This window comes from Salvelinus sp. IW2-2015, linkage group LG14, assembly GCF_002910315.2.
Source record: "Salvelinus sp. IW2-2015 linkage group LG14, ASM291031v2, whole genome shotgun sequence".
NCBI classification, from domain to species: domain Eukaryota; kingdom Metazoa; phylum Chordata; class Actinopteri; order Salmoniformes; family Salmonidae; genus Salvelinus; species Salvelinus sp. IW2-2015.
In genome coordinates, this window is record NC_036854.1 from 30,118,423 (window position 1) to 30,141,717 (window position 23,295).

Genomic DNA, 23,295 nt, shown 5'->3' on the forward strand with positions numbered 1-23,295 from the left:
TAATACTTGACACAGTTGTCCTCTCATACTATGTGAAACTGTGCTGTAATGCTGGACACAGCTTGTCCTTTCTAATGTTAAACTGTGCTGTAATCTGGACACAGCTGTCCTTTCTAATGTGAAACTGTGCTGTATACTGGACACAGCTTGTCCTTCTCTAATGTGAAACTGTGCTGTAATACTGGACACAGCTTGTCCTCTCTAATGTAAACTGTGCTGTAATACTGGACAAAGCTGGTCCTTCTCTAATGTGAAACTGTGCTGTAATGCTGGACACAGCTTGTCCTTCTCTAATGTGAAACTGTGCTGTAATACTGGACACAGCTGGTCTTTTCTAATGTGAAACTGTCGCTGAATACTGGACACAGCTTGTCCTTCTCTAATGTGAAAGCTGCTGTAATACTAGGACACAGCTTGTCCTTCTCTAATGTGAAACTGTGCTGTAATACTGGACAAAGCTGTCCTTCTCTAATGTGAAATGTGCTGTAATACTGGACACAGCTGTGCCTTCTCTAATGTGAAACTGTGCTAATACTGGCAAGCTGGTCCTTCTCTAATATGAAACTGTGCTGTAAACTGGACAAAGCTTGTCCTTCTAATGTGAAACTGTGCTGTAATACTGGACACAGCTGGTCTTCTCTAATGTGAACAATGTGCTGTAATACTGGACACAGCTTGTCCTTCTCTAATGTGAAACTGTGCTGTAATCTTGACACAGCTTGTCCTTCTCTAATGTGAAACTGTGCTGTAATACTGGACACAGCTGGTCCTTCTCTAATGTGAAAACTGTGCTGTAATGCTGGACACAGCTTGCCTTCTTCTAATGTAAACTGTGCTGTAATACTGGACACAGCTGTCCTTTCTAATGTAAACTGTGCTGTAATACTGAACAGCTTGTCCTTCTCTAATGTGAAACTGTGCTGTAATACTGGACACAGCTGGTCCTTCTCTAATGTTAAACTGTGCTGTAATACTGGACAAAGCTGTCCTTCTCTAATGTGAAACTGTGCTGTTAATGCTGGACACAGCTTGTCCTTCTAATGTGAAACTGTGCTGTAATACTGGACACAGCTGTCCTTTTTAATGTGAACTGTGCTGTAATACTGGACACAGCTTGTCCTTCTCTAATGTGAAACGTGCTGAATACTGACACAGCTTGTCCTCCTAATATGAACATGTGCTGTAATACTGGACAAAGCTGGTCCTTTTCTAATGTGAAACTGTGCGTGATACTGGACACAGCTGGTCCTTCTCTAATGTTGAAAATGTGCTAATACTGGACACAGCCTGTCCTTTCTCTGTATTGAAATGTGCTGTAATACTGGACAAACTTGGTCCTTTTAATGTGAAACTGTGCTGTAATACTGGACACAGCTGGTCCTTCTCTAATGTGAAACTGTGCTGTAATACTGGACAAAGCTGGTCCTTCTCTAATGTGAAATGTGCTGTAATACTGGAACCAGCTTGTCCTCCTCTAATGTGAAACCGGTGCTTAATACTGGACACAGCTGGTCCTTCTCTTAATGTGAACCATGTGCTCTGATGATACTGGACACAGCTGTCCTTCTCTAATGTGGAAACTGATGCTGTGTATACTGGACACAGCAATTGGTCCTTCTCTAATGTGAACTGTGCTGTAATACTGGACAAAGCTGGTCCTTCTCTAAGTGAAACTGTCTGTAATACTAGGACACAGCGTGGTCCTTCTCTAATGTGAAACTGTGCCTGTAATGAACTAGACACACGACTGGTCTTCTCTATGAAATGTGGAAACATGTTGCTCAACTCCTCCCCCTTTGGCAGTTCTATCTTGACGGAAAGTGTTATAGTTGGGTATGGAAATCTCAGAATTTTTGGTGGCCTTCCTAAGCCAGGATTCAGACACGGCAAGGACATCAGGGTTGGCAGAGTGTGCTAAAGSRGTGAGTAARACAAWCTTAGGGMGGAGGCTTCTGATGTTGACATGCATGAGACCAAGGCTTTTTCGATCACAGAAGTCAACAAATGAGGGTGCCTGGGGACATGCAGGGCCTGGGTTTACCTCCACATCACTCGAGGAACAGAGGAGTAGTAGGATGAGGGTGCGGCTAGAGGCTATCAAAACTGGTCGCCTAGAGCGTTGGGGACAAGGAATAAAAGGAGCAGATTTATGGCCGTGGTAGAATAGATTCTGGGCATAATGTGCAGACAGGGGTATGGTGGGGCACGGGTACAGCGGAGGCAAGCCCAGGCACTGGGTGATGATGAGAGAGGTTGTATCTCTAGACATGCTGGTCTCAATGGGTGAGGTCACCGCATGTGTGGGAGGTGGGACAAAGGAGGTATCAGAGGTACGGGGAGTGGAACTACGGGCTCCATTGCAAACCAAAACAATGATAACTAGCCTGAACAACAGTATACAAGGCATATTGATATTTGAGAGAGACATACAGTAAGGCATAAAGTAATTGCAGGTCTTGATTGGGAGAGCTAGCTAAAACAACAGGTGAGATAACAGCAGCTAGTCAGCTAACACAGCAACAGCAGGTAAAATGGTGATGACTAGGCAGAGAGGGTCGGATTAACTACACACAGAGCCTGAGTTAAAACACAGAGCCGACAGATAAAACACAAATAAACAGAATGGTGTACCGTGAATTAATGGACAGTCCAGCAGGCATCAGCTATGTAGCCAAGTGATCATAGTGTCCRGGGGGCAGCCGTAGATGGAGCAGGGAAGCCGCCACTACGCTAGCACGCRGCGTTTAAAGTTAGTAGCCCGGGSGTGGTCTGCTCAGAYGGAGGGGGTCTGCTCAGACGGAGGCCGGTTGAGGGCACAGCGGATGGGGTATTCGTCGGCAGACCAGACGTGGTGGTGCGGCGGGGCGCCGTGTCGACAGAGAATCCAAGCCAGATGGCGAAAGAGGTATTGTAGAATTTTGTTTGCTAACTGGTGCTAGCTTCGTGGGAGTGGCGCTAGCTGCAAGCTAGCTGTGAGGATCAGAAGTAGTGGCTCAGGGATTACGGCAGGAATCCGGCGTTGTTGTGGAGAGACAGTCCGATGCTGGTAAATTGGTGAGTAATATCCAGGATAATAACAGGGCTGGTGTCTGTGCAGAAGGTAAAAGCTGCTAGCAGTGGCTAAAAATGACTAAATAGCTTGTAGCTGATTAGCTGGTTAGCTACTGGGGGTTCTTGAATGTGTTCCAAAGTTTAAAAAGTTACAAAATAATAGCGATTCCGTATCACATTGGGTGAGGTAGGTTACCGGAAGGTATAATCGAATTAAAAATCGAAAAGAGATAGATTTTTTTTTTTTTATATATACAAAAAATACGAAAAATACTAAAGTACACGAGAGGACGAAACAAAACACGCCTACACTGCTACGCCATCTTGGATTCTAGATGGCGTAACTCGTGCCTACAGCGAGTTGCACCACGTTCTTACCTGGTGGATGTCGGTGGGTCCCTCTATCGTTGCAATCGGGTGGATCTGTGCATAGCAGAGCAGACAACAAACCAGAACACACCATACACTCACCTAGATGAGCTGGATCACAGTCCAGGCCTAACGGCAAGAGGCGCAAAATTGAGACATGAGCCAACTGAGGGGGAGGCTTCTACCCCACCAAGCTTTCCAGCTTGTGGCCCTAATCCTACCCACCAGAGCCCATACTTACTCACCGTGGGTCGGCTATGTAAGCCACCGGAAAGGCTTACTCTGTAAGCAAGGGACTGTGTTAACTTGTCCTCTGTTATAAAAATACAAAAAAGAGAGAAAGACGACGACTGAAGTAAAAAGAAAATGTCATGTATTTTCATTTGTTATGACTTGACTGTTAAGAACTTAATGTTGTGCTGTTATTTTTGCACTTTCTATTGAAAAATATGATGTTACAGAGTCTAGTTGATAGGTAGTCTGGGCGGTTCCCCTGACCCCATATGTAGGGACGTGTACAATACTTGAACATGACTATGAACTTGACATTAGTGTCTGTCTTTATTCTTTAATGTAACACATCATACAGAAACAGAACCCTTTGAAGAACACTTTTTGGTTCCATGTAGAACTCTTTTGGGTTCCCTGTAGAACCCTTTCCACAGAGGGTTCCACATGGAACCCAAAAGGATTTTACCTGGAACCAAAAAGGGTTCTCGTATGGGGACAGCCAAAGAACCCTTTTGGAGCCTTTTTTCTAAGAATGTATGGCTAGATACTGAGTCTAATGGCACTATCAAGCAGTAGTGCTAACTTGGGGGAATGCTTGTCAACGTGCCCTTGAGCAGGGCATTGACCCTGGATGCTTCTGTGTGTCACTCTGAATGGGAATCTGTTGGATGACTGGTATGATGTAGTYGTTGAGCGGCTTCACTGCAAGTATATTGTATGTTTCGGATATTCAATAAATAAATACAAATATATAAACAAAACTTGGGTGAATGCTGGTTAACAAGGTAGACATTTGAAAAGGCATAAGCCATTCTGTAACCAGTTGTATGGTCAGTTTAACCCCCTGTGTTGTTCAGATGGAGGCAGAAACGGTGTAAGAACAACATCTTGATCTTCACAATTGGGTGTTCACTCACAAATCTTCCTAATTTCTTAGTATGTGATGTAGAATGTTTGATGCTGGAGGCCCCGTAGGATGTTTGATGCTGGAGGCCCCGTAGGATGTTTGATGCTGGAGGCCCCGTAGGATGTTTGATGCTGGAGGCCCCGTAGGATGTTTGATGCTGGAGGCCCCGTAGGATGTTTGATGCTGGAGGCCCCGTAGGATGTTTGATGCTGGAGGCCCCGTAGGATGTTTGATGCTGGAGGCCCCGTAGGATGTTTGATGCTGGAGGCCCCGTAGGATGTTTGATGCTGGAGGCCCCGTAGGATGTTTGATGCTGGAGGCCCCGTAGGATGTTTGATGCTGGAGGCCCCWTAGGATGTTTGATGCTGGAGGCCCGCCACAGCCTTGCTATCAGGATTATTGTGGATGTGGTTGATATCCAGGGGTGACAGTGTGCCTTTGTTATGTGTCCCACTGGTCCTCCCTCACCTGACAGAGGCCCCACTCTTATGGGACCTGGGGGGGGGTTCTCTCCCATCCTCACCTGTGGAGCAACAGATGCTATACAGGACAGTAATGAGCCTGCCCCACCCCGGGTGAACAGAGTCTGTACCCCTCATACACTCTATCTTCCCTGCTCATTCAACCAGGGCCCCTTGACACCCCAAGCCCTATTCATGATATTAATAAACACACACAGACCCCTCATTATGTATCTGTTGTTTGTAGGCAAAAATGTGTAGTCAGGCAGTAGGCTCCACTAGCATATCATGTACTTGTGTTCGTATGTGAGCCTGTTTAACCTCACAGCAGTGACACACACAGGGAGAGTGGAAACTAGGACCTATTTACAGCAGAAAGGCCAGGTTCCAAAACATACACATACACACCCAGTGCATACATTTACACACACATTGGTTTTCCCGCCTAAAGTGCCCTGTCCACTCAGTGGTGTGCTGTGCTGTGTGTTCAGGGGGAGACTTAACATGGTGCCTGCCAGATGACTGCCCTGTCAGTGCTATAATGGTTGCCATCTGCTGTCTGGCATACACAAAGGTTGGCAGTGTCAGTGTGTATGCGGATGTGTGTGTGTATGAGTGTGTGTGTGTATGTGTATGTGGAGGGGATATATGGGAGGGGGGAGGGACACTTTTCACATGCTGCTCCTTCGAGCTCTCTACAATGAACACACACACACCAGTGGAGATTTTAGCATGTAAATCTTGGTGGGGAAAATTCCCCAAAAATATTTTAGATGCATGCCAGCAAAGCCAACACCTTATCCCAACACCTTACCACCCCTACACCTAGCTATCAGTGGAGCCTTGTCTGGCAACGAAACAGTTGATTCAGCCTCATTTACTGCATTTAAAAAAACATAGCTGATATGGCTGACTTGCTTAAACAAATGTGGTTTCCACTAACAATTGAGATGTACAAACTATGGTTAAGGGAATGATGAGCTGATAAGAGGCTATCCATAATTTCGAGCTAAAACGGACGTAGTTCAGTTCAGCACTTTTGAAATGTACAGCGACAGAATTCAGGACATGGGCTGTTCTTACAGTATTCTCCCTGTACACCAAGTCAGAACTGGAGGATAAATAAAGGGGGCATATAAGCAGACAATAAAAACTCTTGCAATATTCAATGAGTACATTTCTCCAAAACAGGCTATAGGCTACATGTGCACATCCAAGTTGGGACAGTAGGCTAAATTAGCTACAGTATATCTCCCTGGCATATTACATAATTTATGCAGCAGCTGTGCTCACTTGTCATCAAATGTTGTCATCAAAGTCTGGCATTCTCTGGATGTATGGTGCTTTCAAGACAACTGGGAACTCAGAGAAAAACAAGGTTGAATCATGACGTCAGTGATCTTCAGGTTGGAGCTCTAGAAAGAAGTCGAGTTCCCGACTTGGAATTCCGAGTCGGATGACTATTCAAAATGTTTTTTTTCAGAGTTCCCAGTTGTCTTGAACTCACTGAAGTCTGAGATTTCCCAGTTCCGAGTTTCCAGTTGTTTCAATGCAGCAGAAGTCATGCTGGATTGACAGCATGGCCAATGTATTCAACTTTTTCTGGCCCATGGTTTTGCATGTGAATGTTTATCCTTTTAAGCTTGGTAAAGAGAACCTTAAACAAAGACTTTGACCACACACCCTCTCCACCAAATGGCAGGCTACAGTTGTGATTGATTTGCAAAGCTTTCAGTTAGCTACTGATTTCTTTCAAACCACTCATTGTTGAATTTGCCATTTCCAACTTGTGTAATGTTTATGTCCAATGGCCGATGAGCACCGACAAGTTTTGTCTATAATTTCTCTTCATATGACAAGGATTGAAAGGATTTTCCAGTAGATTGTTGACTTGATTCATGATGATGACTGCTTGTCTAGCTTGCTAGTTAAGACTTTGAAAGTATGATGTTGACATGATCAGTACAATCAAAGCTACGGTAGATATGGGATTTTACGTCATTTCATCTGTGGCCAATGACCTTGAGCCTTCTTAGATTGGCACTTCTAATGTAAATCTACAGCATCACCCAAGGGGCTTGAATTTTCGAGCTCTCCCTGTAGATTTTGCAGCGACGTAGTGTCCCCATGAGTTACAGAACACTGAGTCAATCACGGTGCAACTAGAGAACATTACCAACCCCTACGCTCTGTATTTTCCACTGGCTGCCCCACCACCACAGAAAGCACTGGGCTAGGCTGAAACACCTGCATATTGGAGCTGCCTAACTCAAGAAAGCAAAAAACACCATGTTTGTATGCAGCTTCATTAACTTTTGTACGTTTTTAGTATTTTTTTTTTTTACATTGTTTGCAAACTGACACGTATCAAAGCCAAAATAACATGCAAAATAGGCACACAAAAAAACACCTGCCCTGAATGACGGGTCGCCACTGACACACACAGCAAGGTTTGCAATTGCGCACCTCTGTACATTAGGCCACATCCAAAGCACATACCATAATAAATGGAACAGTATGTTACATTTCATTGAAATAAAATGTACTTCTCTAAAATCACTGAATTTGTTACTCATTGAGTGCTACTACCACAATAAATGGCTGTCAATACACTGTATAGTTTACACATATCTGTACTGATATGTAACAGGTGCATGTGTGGCCAAGCTAAGTCAATAAGAGATGCACTGTGCAGGACCAAAACAATACACTCAGTAAACATAACACTTTACAGACTGCTGCTAACAACCAATTAAGAGGCACTTAGCCTTTGACGTGTCTCAAGGCTGAGCACAGACCGTCTGAAAGCAACAATAGCTCAAATCAGATTGAGTTTAGTAGTCACATGTACAGGGTTGCAGGTGTGATTGCAGGGTACAGTGAAAATCTTAGGCTCCGAGCCCCAACATGTAGGACTAAGTGAAATAAAATGAAAATGGTAATAAATCCTGCCCAGAAAAGAGCCACAGGCAAGGGAAAATAGATTGATGTAGTGGATATTTGTGTGTGTTGCTCATGCTTCCCTAACAAAATGCAAGTCGCTGGGCCTTGTACCCCTCCTCTTGAGGCAATTGAGTGGATGGGGATGTAAAAGCAACAGGCCCTGGGGACAATGGGGCCCTGGGGCATTAAGTCACGGATGACTTGGCGTATTTAGGGCCAGCAGCTGACCCTGTGGAGAGGCATCTTGTCCTGGCGGAGGGGGGCTCGTGTCCGCAGACCCCAGGCCAAGCTGATGGCACCCCCAAGCACACACTCACAAGCACGCCTATCCACACACACACACACGGAAGGGGGATTGTGTCCATGGTGAGCGCAGGCCAAGCTGACAGCACCCCCAAATACACCACAAACAGGGGTACATATAAACAGGGCAGGGAATGGGGGTCGGGCCTGCAGTCAACCCCAGCCAGTTAATCCACTGCCATCAGGACCTGACAGGATTGGACAGGGAACAGAAGAGTCCTTCCACTGGACGGTAAAGGGATATACAGAAGGTATTTGGATAACCAGGAGGTTTGACATGCGATTAACACTGCAGTGTTAAAGAAAGGTGCAACATCATATTGCTATTACATGACACAATAACAAAGAACCACAAATGCAATGCAATAACATTTTATTATTATTCCATATTAAGTACATGGTTCCATTTGCAGTTGGCAGGAATTCTGTGTTGCCTGGTTATGATTGCAGCAGAAAATATTGGAAATTTTGAAAATTACATAATGCAACTGTTACATCTGTGATTACTGTACAAACATGGTACTGGAAAAGTCCGGCGTATTGCTTGTTGTTCATGCACGATTATGACAACTACTACTATAAATGTACTTAATTCCCTCATAACCTAGGGTTAGATGTCCAAGTATTAACATACAAACATGTTACAAACAAAACATACTGAAGTCAAACCAACCAACAGAACATTTAGTGTAGCCGATGAAGGAAAATAAGATCAGAAACTGAAGCTCTGTGCTCAGAGGGTGAACATACATGATCTTTCCACGTGAACTCTCCTGAGGAGATTCCCTTTTTATTCTCAAACACACTTAATGCTAGATAATCCAGATTATAATCCAGATTCTAAACAGTTGGAAGACCGTTGGAAAAAATGACACCAACCATCACCACAGGGACCATAGATACTCTGCTGCACCCTGTTATTACAGAGGTAACCAATCAGAGCTATAGAAAACTGCATTKTCACATGAAGACATACAACAAAAAATTATATTTCATTGTGTGTTGAAAATCTTATATTGTCCTGTACTTGTGATTTACTGATAAACAATTGATCAAAAAAAGAAATATTTATAAAAAAAGCTTAATCTTTACAATCTTTCTATCTTTACAAAAAGCTCAATCTTTACATGCCATGTAAAAACATACATCAAGCAGCTCCATCTATACCTCTTTAGGTCAATGTTCAATCGTCACATGTAGTGAGACATTCATCTAACGGCATTGGATTTGAAAAAAAAWTAACAAAACACACACACACATAAAACGAGCTATGTCATGCTCTCAAACAAATGAACGAAACAACACTTAAACAATGAGCAAAGTGCAATTTGTCTATGATTAGAGACTGGGTCCTGCTACAAAAAAAGTTAACTGATTCCAGGGGAAACTGTTCTATCAATATCAACTCAGTGATGTCACTACACGAATGGTAATTAACTCAATCTGATAGTTAAAATTATTACTGAATAAAAAGGAATTAGTGGCAGTGCATGTTTGCTTGTTATGTCTAATTTGGAGAAATTAGGTGAAAGGTAGCCCAATCCTTTTCTGATAAGAAGAAAATATAATTATTTGATCATTTATTTTTGTATTGAAATAAATAAATGAGTAAACATTGAATAAATAGAACATACAGCCTTCACGCGAACAGGAGGATCCCCTCAACTAAACATGGTCGTTTTAGCACACTGAGCACTATTGGTCAGTACCAAACATGACAACTGGATTCTGATTTAGGATCAGTGTACCATTCCCCAATCACAACCTAGATCAATAGAAGGTAAGAAGTAGAACTGACAGATCAAATCTTAGGGGCAGGGAACGGCTTTAGGAAGATTTCTCAAAGGAGAATGTGTTCAATTTACACTTATATTAATATCTACGTTTTAGAATACAGATAATAAATAAAATAAGGGGGGGAAAAGTACCCTTCCATTTGGAGTTTCTTCGCAGTTTCACGCTATGAAATACATTCAACAAATGTCTCAACTTGAGACTGCTAAAGGAAAGTATGGCCTTGGAACGGAAACTTCATTGCGTTTTGAAACAATACAGTCACATCACAAGTGCTATCCAGTTACCTCCTCAACACTGATCGCTTCTCTGCAGCCAACCCCAACTCAGTAGTGTCATACAGACAGCTCTCTGTCTCTCTCCTAAGACTTCAAAACAACAGGTGTACATTTACATTTAAGTCATTTAGCAGACGCTCTTATCCAGAGCGACTTACAAATTGGAAAGTTCATACATATTCATCCTGGTCCCCCCGTGGGAATTGAACCCACAACCCTGGCGTTGCAAGCGCCATGCTCTACCAACTGAGCCACACGGGTGTAGCAGTACAGGGGAGTTCTACAAACAAGTTAGAAAATATACATATACGTGTAATATACGTGTAATATTACATCATAAAACAGATTTTCTTCATTTAAACAATATATGAACAATATGAGAGTCAGCCATTGCTAGTAATAATCAGTCTATTTCTACAGCTTACTACTTACTGTATGTGCACGTTGTTCTGTTTTAACACATTATAGTGCAGAAAATCTATTATTTCTTATCTGTACAAACCTGTTACATGGCTAGGCTTGTGTGTATTCAAAAGACAAACCAAGCAATTTATGGCTACAAAAACTCAAATCAAGGACATCAAGGTTCTTGGCCAGTGTGACTGAGAAAAAAATGCTTGAATTGGCTTTTTCTGTAAAGTATTCTGTGGTACACTTGAGTGTTCACTTACGGATCTTATCAATACACAACTTTCTAAATTATTCGAGTTACCTACACCAGATTGTCTAAGTATGCTAAGAGTCATTAGGAGAAGGAGCGTGGTTTCCATAGCAACTCTGCTGGACGGGTATAGTGTGTGGTGACATAGGCCTCAGAGGACGAGGGCCCTCGAGGTGCAGGCGGAGGATGGGTAGGTACTACCCAGGTACTGCCGGGCCTGCTCTGTCATGATCCGCTGGTCCTCAGTCTTCCCATAAACCACTGCTTCCCACTCGCTTTTTACCTGCATGAGAAGAGAGGATTATTCTCTCCCACCTCTCAACCCTTCTATCCCCTTGTGACAGCCAAGACCTTGATGCTCAATAAATACATTTTTACGAAAAAGTGGCCAGCTGAACCCAACATACAGTCTAATTTGGACAGACAATATTTTCCCTCTCTCCATCATTATATAAATCATCTGAGGAGCAATAATGTGAGGTTAGTTAGGATTAAAACCTAAGCGTGTACCTGTCTAAGTGAATCGTGGTGGGACATTCTGACTGAAGGGGGGTTCTTCCTCTTGCGGGGGCTGGATAGGTGGTGCAGGGGGGCACAGGGCCCCTCCCTCCCAGACGAGGGGGTGCAGGGGCGCTCCTCTCTGTCTCTCTCAGGGAGGGGGGTCATCAGTAAGGAGCTGGTCAGGAGACTATCCTCTGGGACCTGGAGGGGGGCAAGGAGGGGTAGACATGAATTTGTTGGTTGGTTGACTGATGAATTGATTGATTAGTTGGTTGGTTCATTGGTTGACTGATTAGTCTGATTGATTAGTTCCCAGAACACACCTGTGCATTATTGCCCTGTTCCTGGAATAGCTGGACGTTAAGACAGTCTTTCCCCCAGGAGTCCAGCACCAGGGACTTACGCACCTTCCTGGCTGGCCCATCCAACTGGGAGGAAACAGGGACAAKGTTGTGGTTAGACTGGATTAGAGGTATTATGATTTTGATTTTTCAATTATTGGAGGACCAAAAAAAGCAGATACCGATTAAAAATAAATAAATAAAAATCGGCCAATTTTTATATATTTGTAATAATGACAATTACAACAATACTGAATTTTGTTAGATTTTTTACCTTTATTTAACTAGTTAAGAACAAATTCTTATTTTCAATGATGGCCTAGGAACAGTGGGTTAACTGCCTTGTTCAGTGGCAGAACAACAGATTTTTACCTTGTCAGCTCTGGGATGCGATCTTGCAACCTTTCGGTTACTAGTCCAACGCTCTAACCACTAGGCTACCTGCCGCCCAATTAACACTTTTATTTTAACTTAATATAATACATAAATAAAATCTATTTAGTCTCAAATAAATAATGAAACATGTTCAATTTGGTTTAAATAATGCAAAAACACTGTGTTGGAGAAGAAAGTAAAAGTGCACTATGTGCCATGTAGAAAAGCTAACGTTTAAGGTCCTTGCTCAGAACATATGAAAGCTGGTGGTTCAATATCCCCTTTTAAGAAGTTTTAGGTTGTAGTTATTATAGGAATTATGACGCGTCAACTATTTCTCTCTATACCATTTGTATTTCATATACCTTTGACTATTGGATGTTCTTATATGCACTTTCGTATTACCAGCCTAGTCTCGGGAGTTGAAGTCATAAACAGCGCAATGCTTGAAGCATAGCGAAGAGCTGCTGGCAAATGCGGTAAAGTGCTGTTTGAATGAATGCTTACGAGCCTGCTGCTGCCTACCACCGCTCAGTCAGACTGCTCTATCAAATCATAGACTTAATTATAATATAATAACACACAGAAATACAWGCCTTAGGTCATTAATATGGTCAAATACGTAAACTATCATTTCGAAAACAAAACGTTTATTCTTTCAGTGAAATACAGAACCGTTCCGTATTTTATCGAACGGGTGGCATCCATAAGTCTAAATATTGTTGTTACATTGCACAACCTTCAATGTTATGTCATAATTATGTAGAATTCTGGCAAATTAGTTCACAGTTCGCAACGAGCCAGGTGGCCCAAACTGCTGCATATACCCTGACTCTGCTTGCACTGAACGCAAGAGAAGTGACACAATTTCCCTAGTTAATATTGCCTGCTAACATTAATTTATTTTAACTACATATGCAGGTTAAAAAATATATACTTCTGTGTATTGATTTTAAGAAAGGCATTGATGTTTATGGTTAGGTACATTTGTGCAAAGATTGTGCTTTTTTCAGCAATGCGCTTTTGTTAAATCATCACCCGTTTGGCGAAGTTGAAGTAGGCTGTGATTCGATGATAAATTAACAGGCACCGCATTGATTATATGCAACACAGGACAAGCTAGTTAACCTACTAATATCATCATCCATGAATTCACAGTTAACTAGTTATTATGTTAAGATTGATTGTTTTTTATAAGATAAGTTTAATGCTAGCTAGCAACTTACCTTGGCTCCTTACAGCCACCAGGTCCTTCTGATGCTGCACTCGCGTAAAAGGTGGTCAGCCTGCCACGCAGTCTCCTCGTGGATTGCAATGTAATCGGCCATAACCGGCGTCCAAAAAGGCCGATTACCGATTGTTATGAAAACTTGAAATCGGTCCTAATTAATCGGCCATGCCTCTAGACTGGATACCAATAATCGGTCGACCTCTAGACTGGATACCAATAAAGACAGCCAGCACTAACAACTACAGTTCTGTAAAAAACACTTACATCATGTTTCCATGTCCTGAAATGTGGTTGTAGTTCCCTGGTGAAGATGTCTGATCCAACCTCCTGCTTCAGCACCTCCCTGAGGTCTTCCTCCAGAAAGGCCAGGGACTGGGGCTGAAATATACACACACACTTACATTAATACGAGCACTGTCACAAAGTACTTACACTCTTAAGCACACACATTCAATTATAAATACTTAGACTACAGTGCACAGACAGACCAACTTCACACTGACACTTACCACCATCTTTAGTGGCCCATGCATCTTCTCCTGGGCGGCCAGGGCATTCTTAAACGGAGTAGGAGTTCTGGGAGTTGGAACCATGATGGACTTACGGATTTTAGGGGTCCTGAAACTGAGTGAGACAAAGAGAGAAATTCTTACAACACCTGCCAAAATAAAGAGATCAATCCATCAACACACATATAATATAGCCAATTAAAATCAATTTTGAAAATATGGAGGAACCTGTAGCCTACCCCACATTCTCTTTCTGGTGTTTGGGCGTGGTCTCCCTCTGGAAGGGTGTGTTGAGGAGACACTTCTGGTCACAGACTGGGGTGGAGGTCAGAGCTGGGTTGTCCAGGCTCAGATGCTCTCCTCCTGATGTGTTGAAGAACTGGAGAAAGATATGATCACAACAGTTAGAGAATGGAGATGTAGAAGAAAGTGGGAGTGTAAAGTAAGCGTCTTTAACATACTATACTGCCAGAACCAGATGCATTGCGCCATCATTCTTTAGCTTGATCTCATTTCTAGCATCAGTCTTACCTGGGAGGGGGAGAAGGGCAGTGCTTTCGTGGGGGTGTTCTTGGGCGAGTTGGTGCTGGGTGAGTCTAAGAAGGATGGGCAACTCCTATCAGGGGACTGGTCCCCCCTCTTCCTCCTCCCCAGGGTAGGCAAACTCGATCTGGGCACGTTATTCGGGGTGTGGGGGGGGACCTTCCCCTGACCCATGGTGGCACAGTGCTTGGTGGAGATGCCATTGGGGTGGTCAACTGCGTACCTCATCCCCTCTGTGGTCCTCCCCTGGGGTGCGTAGCCCCCTTGTGTTTGTTTCGGGGGGGTAGTCGCCTCAGACATGTCGAAGCTGGACGCCTCGCTCCACGTCATAGGGTCCTGTAGAGCCAGACACATCTACAATGGATTTTTAATACATCCATACTCTGGGTCTGGTATATGTAAACACACACTGCCACCAAATGCACATCTACACACACACTCACCGAGTCGATGAGCTCCATGGACTCTGCGAACTCTGGGATGGTCTGCAAGGTGGAGAGCACGGAATTAGCCTCCACAGACAGGAACTTACTGGGGGAGACGTGGTGCTGGACCTGGAGCCCTCGGCCCTCCTCTGGGCCCCTCCAGCCCTCCTCAGCCAGCTCCATCGAGGGGCCCCGGCCCTCCTTTACCCCCCTCCAGCCTCCCTCAGCCTGATCCTCCAGACTGCTGCTGCTGGTGGTCATGGTGTCGTCTGACACGCCGTCTGCCCAGCTGGAGTAACGCTCCACATTCTAGGGTAGAAGAAACCTGGGTTAGGGTGGAGGTGATTGTGGTGGCAGGATCAACCAGGGCTACTGTACAGGTCAGGGTTGGAGTTTCAATGGAAGTTGAGCTGACAAGGGGAAAGCAATCTAAACCCAAATGTATACCCCAAACCTTATCTCCCAACAGCCAAATTTAACCCCTCACTTTTAAACTTCAAACTTCATGTGAACTCTTTAGGCCCCTAGTGAAAGCCAGATGTTGGCATGGTGTGAGATGTTGGCATGGTGTGAGATGTTGGCATGGTGTGAGATGTTGGCATGGTGTGAGATGTTGGCATGGTGTGAGATGTTGGCATGGTGTGAGAGAGAGAAGGGAGAGTATAGGGCAGGACACATACTGTACAAGTGGGGTGACAATAGTCCGTGGTAAGCATGGGTTGCACTGCACTAAGAGATCTATCAGATAACATCTGAACCACTGACATCATCATAATAGTTTGATCTTCAATGCAGGTGAAAATCAGATAAAATGGATGGAGTGAATAGATAAATGAAGAAAGGAAAAGTCAAGGCTGGTCTTAGAAGGGATTCCGGTTGAGAAGCAAATTTGGGGTAAAAAAAAGTGAGTGAAAAAAAAAGAGTTGAAAAAAATAAATAATAAAAGACATGTTTGGTTCCAAACCAAACTGCTGGCTGAAGTGACACACCGTGCACTACTGCTGTGAGGAGCGGATAGGAGGCTGGAGGGAGGGAGGGTAGAGGTTTATGTTGGCGGCCGCATGGCGGGATGGCAGGAAGCACTGAAAATGGGGGTGGAAGGGGTAGAACTAGGAAGCACAACTAACGGGAATGTGGGGAGAGGGGTAGGCTACTACGACAACACTACAGTACAACTAGGAGCTCACACACAGAGAGTGTGTCCTTACACATGGGCCTCGGCACTGGGCCTGTCTCCGGACCTCGGTCTCTGCTGACATAAGCAGAAGCTCAAGCTCCTTAATTCTCTGCTCTTTGTCTGGGTCGTCATGGCGGGACGGCTGGAATAAACACACACGGGAAGGAGAGGAGGACAGGACGGAGGGATGCAGGGAAGGAAGGAGACAACAAATGTACTCGCAAATTACTCAAGTCAGACTCAAAGGCTTATTCCGATTAACACCAATCCACACATTTGTTAAAAGACAGAAGAAGCAAGGATTCAGGCAGATCGTTCAGTTGTTTGATTGAGAGACTGATTAATAAAAAGTACAGACTGAAGGTAGTAGAGTGGGAAAGTATATGATGGGGAAAGTGGACAGGATTGKACGACTTGTCTACTGATTTAGGATCAGATGCCCTTTCTTCAGTCCAAATGTAGCACATTTTGAGGAAACAACACACCTGACTCTGGGTCAGTTGTAAGGGACAGATCACTCACCGATAAGTAGCTGGGGGAGTCTTGGAGGCTGTCCATCAGTTGGCCACAGTGAGGGCTATAAGGGTAACCCCCGAGCTACAAAGCAGAGGACAGACCCATCAACAACAAGCCTTCAAAACTCAAACAAACCAAATGATCAAGACAAACCTATGCAAAGGATCTGAACTGAGAGACCAGTGTCTCACCTGTGTTGGTCCTTCCATGCCCAGAGGGCTGTGCCCGTGGTGGGGGGTGTCTGGTTGGGGGGGACAGGGTCTGTGGTGACTTCTCTTCACCCCCCCATGGTCGGAGCCGAATCCCCTGCAGCCCTCCTGAAGATACCCCTCATGCTCTACCTTCCTCCTCATGGTAGAGTTCCAGTGGTTCTTAATGGAATTGTCCGTCCTATAAGCGTGACATGACATTTTAGACTGGTCTGAACAAACCTTGTGCTCAGCCCCTTTACCAATAATGTAGCTGTAAGCAATATGGCACCACCAGTTGGAGCCATCACCGTATTGAAGGAGATCAGACAAGGAGAAGAAGGGAATCCATTTTACTCTATTGAGTTGCAACCGCCCACTACCTCAGGCATAGAACTGAACAGTATATCATTATGTTACCTTCCAGGCAGCAGCTTGGAGATCTCAGCCCAGCGGTTGCCCAGGCGTTTGTGGGCCTGGTAGATGATGCAGTCCTCTTCCTGGGTCCAGGAGGACTTCTTTACCTCAGGGTTCAGGTGGTTGTGCCAGCGCTCACGGCATTGCTTTCCAATGCGTCCCTGCAGGTGCTTAGCGATCACCGACCAGCGCTTGGGGCCATATTTGTGCACCAGGTCGATCACCTATACACACACACACACACACAAACAAACAAAGACAGGGAATTGTAAGTGACTTCTAACAATACAATCCAGACAGGCATTCCTCTGGACCTCTAATAATATCCATACTGTTTAATATTTCATCTATGACTGGAGGGATATAGGCCATTTATGAAACTCCACTACAGCCCATTACTTCACAAACAGAGCTGCCACATCATCATTGGCAACGTCGGAGAGAATGTCCAGAATGAAGCAGAAGTAGAACTCGTTGCCATAACACTTCTACCATGGAGCCAAACGTGTGATGTCATCTCTCAGCAGTCCCACACTAGCCAGCGCTATTATCTTCCTGCATATCTTACTTCTGGCATGTCACTAAGGGCAAGCCAGAACAATCCTATCACTGGCATGTGTTGTGAAGCCTAGATGTTGGAGGAGCAAGACCCCATTCTTGACATTCCAGCAGGCAAGGCATCATGTAGTTTTATTTAAGGAATGCATTGTTCACCTTCCAACTATGAGAGATATGAGCCTACAGCCTGGCTGAGGAGGGTCTCAGGACCAGGGAGAGGCTGTTTGTTTTAAAGCATGAGGTAGTGGGGTGTTTGCACAGTCAATGAAAACTACTGCAGGGGCTGCCAACGGGGACACAGCGCAGGAGAGGAACGTGTATACTGTATGTTACTTTCAGTGTTTCAGATTACAAGAGAAAGGTCTGTTATGTTTATACTGCAGCTTGTTTGTATTATCAATGACCTGCACCAATAAAGCCCTCTACCTTCCTTTTCTACCTCTTCCCCTCCTCCCTCTACTTCCCCCTCACTCATGCCAGGTTGGGGTAACTCCCATCTCCACTTACCTTCTGATCCTCCTCTTTTGTCCAGGGTCCTTTCACCAGCTCTGGGTTGAGCACTTTCTGCCAGCGGTGCTGACACTGGCCATCTGTCCTCCCCTGTGACAGACAGACACAAAGCAGAGCATGACACCTCAGTAACACACCCCCCCCCCCCGCCCACACACACACACACACACACACACCATGTGTTATTACAGCTATTCACACACTGGCTAATAACCCCTTCCTTACACAACACCTGTGACCTGTCTTATCACCTTTCTTATCCAGATAACGTACTTGATTGTACAAAACATTAGGAACGCCTTCCTAATATTGAGTTGCATCCCCGCCATTTTCCCTCAGAACAGCCTCAATTCGTCAGCCATGGACTTTACAAGATGTCTAGAGCGTTCCACAGGGATGCTGGTCCATGTTGACTCCAATGCTTCCCACAGTTGCGTCAAGTCGACTGGATGTCCTTTGGGTGGTGGACCATTCTTAATACACACGGGAAACTGTTGAGGGTGAAAAACCCAGCAGCGTTGCAGTTCTTGACACAAACATGTGCGCCTGGCCSCTACTACCATGCCCTGTTCAAAGAAACTTAAAATATTTTGTCTTGCCCATTCGCCTTCTGAATGTCACATACACAATCCTTCTTCAACCTGTCTCCTCCCCTTCATCTACACTGATTGAAGTGGATTTACAGGTGACATCAATAAGGGATCATAGCTTTCCCTTGGATTCACCTGGTCAGTCTGTCATGGAAAGAACAGGTCATGTTTTGTCCACTCAGTGTAGTTTTTATGTGGGTTACTGTGTGTTTACAGAAGGCTCTGTACTTTAACACCATGTTCTAACAGTGTGTCACAGTTGTACCACTTACTGTGAAATTATTAGCTACTAATTTCCAGGAGTCTGTTCCATGCTGCTCCACTAACTTCTTCAGCCTCTCATCCTGCAGAAAGAAGAGAGATAGAGAGAGAGRGRGRGSGMGAGAGAGAGRGRGRGRGAGAGAGAGRGGGGGGGGGTGAGGAGCCAACCTTCCTGAGACACTCCCTGTATCTCCAGTGCTTCAGAAAAGTAAACGCCCTACACACTTCCCTTTAGTAGGGGGAACTATAGGGCTTCCTACATATCATGCAATACAATAGCAGCAAATTGCACCAGTCAATTAAATTATAAACCAACAGTGTTGAACAACACAGCACACATTTACAAAATAAATAATATTCTATCTACATTGACCCACCTCGTCGCGAGACCATTTGACTTTGCACAGTATCTTCTTGTCTTTGCTCTTGTCCTTACCCTCAGGATCTGTGGAGTGTAGATCTTCATCGTCAGACTCACTGAAAAGGAGAAAGAGAGAGAGGTAGAGGAAAGAGAGACATAGGGAGGGGAGAGAGGGCAGATAACTGTTCAGAAAAACGACTACATAAATCTAAGCTTACTCATATCACTTCATTATAATCAAATCATTACTCTTCACATTTCATTAAATCAACATAACTGACATCATTAAAACAGAAAAATACAAAAACAGGAACAGTACATTATTCATGCCACAACTGAGTCACATACAGCACCAACCCGCCGATACCCCACTACAATTAACCGCCCAATTTAAAACTGAATCAGATGTCAATGGATAGAGCAGGCACAGAGTAATTCATAGTGAAGCAGGATTGGCAGTAGTTTCAGTGAGTGGCATGCAGCTGGAAACGGCGCAGAGATTCATATTAAACAGGACATTCCTGACCATAATTAGAGTAGCCTAGCATCCCGTTCCCCGCTAGATCAGACATAATGATGCCTGGCTGTTGCAGTCTCTATGCCTAGGTTGAAAAAGGGTAAAAGCTTGTTTTATTGGTTATAGTGAAACAACTGTTGCCCTTTTTGAAGAAAATCCACAATCACACAACTGTCCACTTTTTGCCTCAAATGTTGATGTTAGGAAAAAACATATCTCCAATCTATTAGAGACTTGCTGCTTCTCAGACACCAAAAGGCTGTTTCAAATACTTGTTCTCCCCACTGTATATATTTCACCTTTATTTAACAGGTAGGCTAGTTGAGAACACAGTTCTCATTTGCAACTGCGACCTGGCCAAGATAAAGCTAGCAGTGTGAACAGACACAACACAGAGTTACACATGGAGTAAACAATAAACAAGTCAATAACATGGTAGAAAAAAAGAGAATCTATATACAATGTGTGCAAAAGGCATGAGGAGGTAGGCAATAAATCGAATAATTACAATTTAGCAGATTAACACTGGAGTGATAAATCATCAGATGATCATGTGCAAGTAGAGATACTGGTGTGCAAAAGAGCAGAAAAGTAAATAAATAAAAGCAGTATGGGGGTGAGGTAGGTAAATTGGGTGGGCTATATACCGATGGACTATGTACAGCTGCAGCGATCGGTTAGCTGCTCAGATGCAGATGTTTAAAGTTGTTGAGGGAGTTAAAAGTCTCCAACTTCAGAGATTTTTGCAATTCGTTCCAGTCGCAGGCAGCAGAGAACTGTAAGGAAAGGCGGCCAAATGAGGTTTTGGCTTTAGGGATGATCAGTGAGATCACCTGCTGGAGCGCGGTGCTACGGGTGGGTGTAGCCATCGTGACCAGTGAACTGGAGATAAGGCGGCACTTTACCTAGCATAGCCTTGTAGATGACTGGAGCCAGTGGGTCTGACGACGAACATGTAGCGAGGGCCAGCCGACTAGGGCATACAGGTCGCAGTGGTGGGTAGTATATGGGGCTTTGGTGACAAAACGGATGGCACTGTGATAAACTGCATCCAGTTTGCTGAGTAGAGTATTGGAAGCTATTTTGTAGATGACATCGCCGAAGTCGAGGATCGGTAGGATAGTCAGTTTTACTAGGGTAAGTTTCGCGGCGTGAGTGAAGGAGGCGTTGTTGCGAAATAGAAAGCCGACTCTAGATTTGATTTTGGATTGGAGATGTTTGATATGAGTCTGGAAGGAGAGTTTGCAGTCTATCCAGACACCTAGGTACTTATAGATGTCACATATTCTAGGTCGGAACCGTCCAGGGTGGTGACGCTAGTCGGGCGTGCGGGTGCAGGCAGCGAACGGTTGAAAAGCATGCATTTGGTTTTACTAGCGTTAAGAGCAGTTGGAGGCACGGAAGGAGTGTTGTATGCATTGAAGCTCGTTTGGAGGTTAGATAGCACAGTGTCCAAGGAAGGGCCAGAAGTATACAGAATGGTGTCGTCTGCGTAGAGGTGGATCAGGGAATCGCCCGCAGCAAGAGCAACATCATTGATATATACAGAGAAAAGAGTCGGCCCGAGAATTGAACCCTGTGGTACCCCATAGAGACTGCCAGAGGACCGGACAACATGCCCTCCGATTTGACACACTAAACTCTGTCTGCAAAGTAGTTGGTGAACCAGGCCAGGCAGTCATTAGAAAACCGAGGCTACTGAGTCTGCCGATAAGAATATGGTGATTGACAGAGTCGAAAGCCTTGGCCAGGTCGATGAAGACGGCTGCACAGTACTGTCTTTTATCGATGGCGGTTATGTATGTTTAGTACCTTGAGCGTGGCTGAGGTGCACCCGTGACCGGCTCGGAAACCGGATTGCACAGCGGAGAAGGTACGGTGGGATTCGAGATGGTCAGTGATCTGTTTGTTGACTTGGCTTTCGAAGACCTTAGATAGGCAGGGCAGGATGGATATAGATTCTGTACAGTTTGGGTCCAGGGTGTCTCCCCCTTTGAAGAGGGGGATGACCGCGGCAGTTTCCAATCCTTGGGGATCTCAGGATGATACGAAGGAGAGGTTGAACAGCTGGTAATAGGGGTGCGACAATGGCGCGGGACAGTTTCAGAAATAGGGTCCAGATTGTCAAGCCCAGCTGATTTGTATGGGTCAGGTTTTGCAGCTCTTTCAGAACATCTGCTATCTGGATTTTGGTAAAGGAGAAGCTGGGGAGGCTTGGGCGAGTAGCAGCTGGGGGGGGCGGAGCTTTGTTGGCCAAGGTTGGAGTCGCCAGGAGGAAGGCATGGCGCGCCGTTGAGAAATGCTTGTTGAAGTTTTCGATTAGTCACGGATTTATCGGTGGTGACCGTGTTACCTAGCCTCAGTGCAGTGGGCAGCTGGGAGGAGGTGCTCTTGTTCTCCATGGACTTTACAGTATCCAGAATTTTCGGAGGTTAGAGCTACAGGATGCAACAATTTCTGCTTGAAAAAGCTGGCCTTTGCTTTCTGACTGACTGGCGTATATTGGTTCCTGACTTCCCTGAACAGTTGTCATATCGCGGGGACTCTTCGATGCTATTGCAGTTCGCCACAGGATGTTTTGTGCTGGTCGAGGGCAGTCAGGTCTGGTGTGAAACCAGGGCTATATCTGTTCTTAGTTCTGCATTTTTTGAACGGAGCATGCTTGTCTAATATGGTGAGGAAGTAACTTTTAAAGAATGACCAGGCATCCTCAACTGACGGGATGAGGTCAATATCCTTCCAGGGTACCCGGCCAGGTCGATTAGAAAGGCCTGCTCGCAGAAGTGTTTTAGGGAGCGTTTGACCAGTGATGAGGGGTGGTCGTTTGACCGCGGACCCGTAGCGGATACAGGCAATGAGGCAGTGATCGCTGAGATCTTGATTGAAGACAGCAGAGGTGTATTTGGAGGGCAAGTTGTCAGGATAATGTCTATTAGGGTGCCCATGTTTACGGATTTAGGGTTGTACCTGGTGGGTTCCTTGATGATTTGTGTGAGATTGAGGGCATCTAGCTTAGATTGTAGGACTGCCGGGGTGTTAAGCATATCCCAGTTTAGGTCACCTAACAGAACAAACTCTGAAGCTAGATGGGGGGCGATCAATTCACAGATGGTGTCCAGGGCACAGCTGGGAGCTGAGGGGGGTCGGTAGCAGGCGGCAACAGTGAGAGACTTATTTCTGGAGAGATATAATTTTTTAAAATTAGAAGTTCGAACTGTTTGGGGCATAGACCTGGAAGTATGACAGAACTTTGCAGGTATCTCTGCAGTAGAGTTGC

The 23,295-nt window shown here is 44.8% G+C and overlaps 1 protein-coding gene across 1 annotated transcript in view; it reads right to left on the reverse strand.

The window, feature by feature from the left end:
* Positions 1-8,621: 8,621 nt before the first annotated feature.
* The window catches only part of LOC111973588 (myb-related protein A), a 17,910-nt gene continuing 3,236 nt past the window's right edge, over positions 8,622-23,295 (reverse strand). The window contains exons 2-16 of the mRNA XM_024000965.2: positions 19,518-19,709; positions 19,152-19,223; positions 18,287-18,379; positions 17,225-17,445; positions 16,808-17,006; positions 16,623-16,697; positions 16,132-16,242; positions 14,942-15,232; positions 14,487-14,852; positions 14,195-14,334; positions 13,956-14,070; positions 13,711-13,824; positions 11,823-11,927; positions 11,509-11,700; positions 8,622-11,281 (exon numbers count right to left, since the gene is read on the reverse strand). Coding sequence (XP_023856733.2) covers positions 11,150-11,281; positions 11,509-11,700; positions 11,823-11,927; positions 13,711-13,824; positions 13,956-14,070; positions 14,195-14,334; positions 14,487-14,852; positions 14,942-15,232; positions 16,132-16,242; positions 16,623-16,697; positions 16,808-17,006; positions 17,225-17,445; positions 18,287-18,379; positions 19,152-19,223; positions 19,518-19,709 — 2,418 coding nt within the window. The 3' untranslated portion in view covers positions 8,622-11,149. The remainder of the gene's footprint in view (positions 11,282-11,508; positions 11,701-11,822; positions 11,928-13,710; positions 13,825-13,955; positions 14,071-14,194; positions 14,335-14,486; positions 14,853-14,941; positions 15,233-16,131; positions 16,243-16,622; positions 16,698-16,807; positions 17,007-17,224; positions 17,446-18,286; positions 18,380-19,151; positions 19,224-19,517; positions 19,710-23,295) is intronic.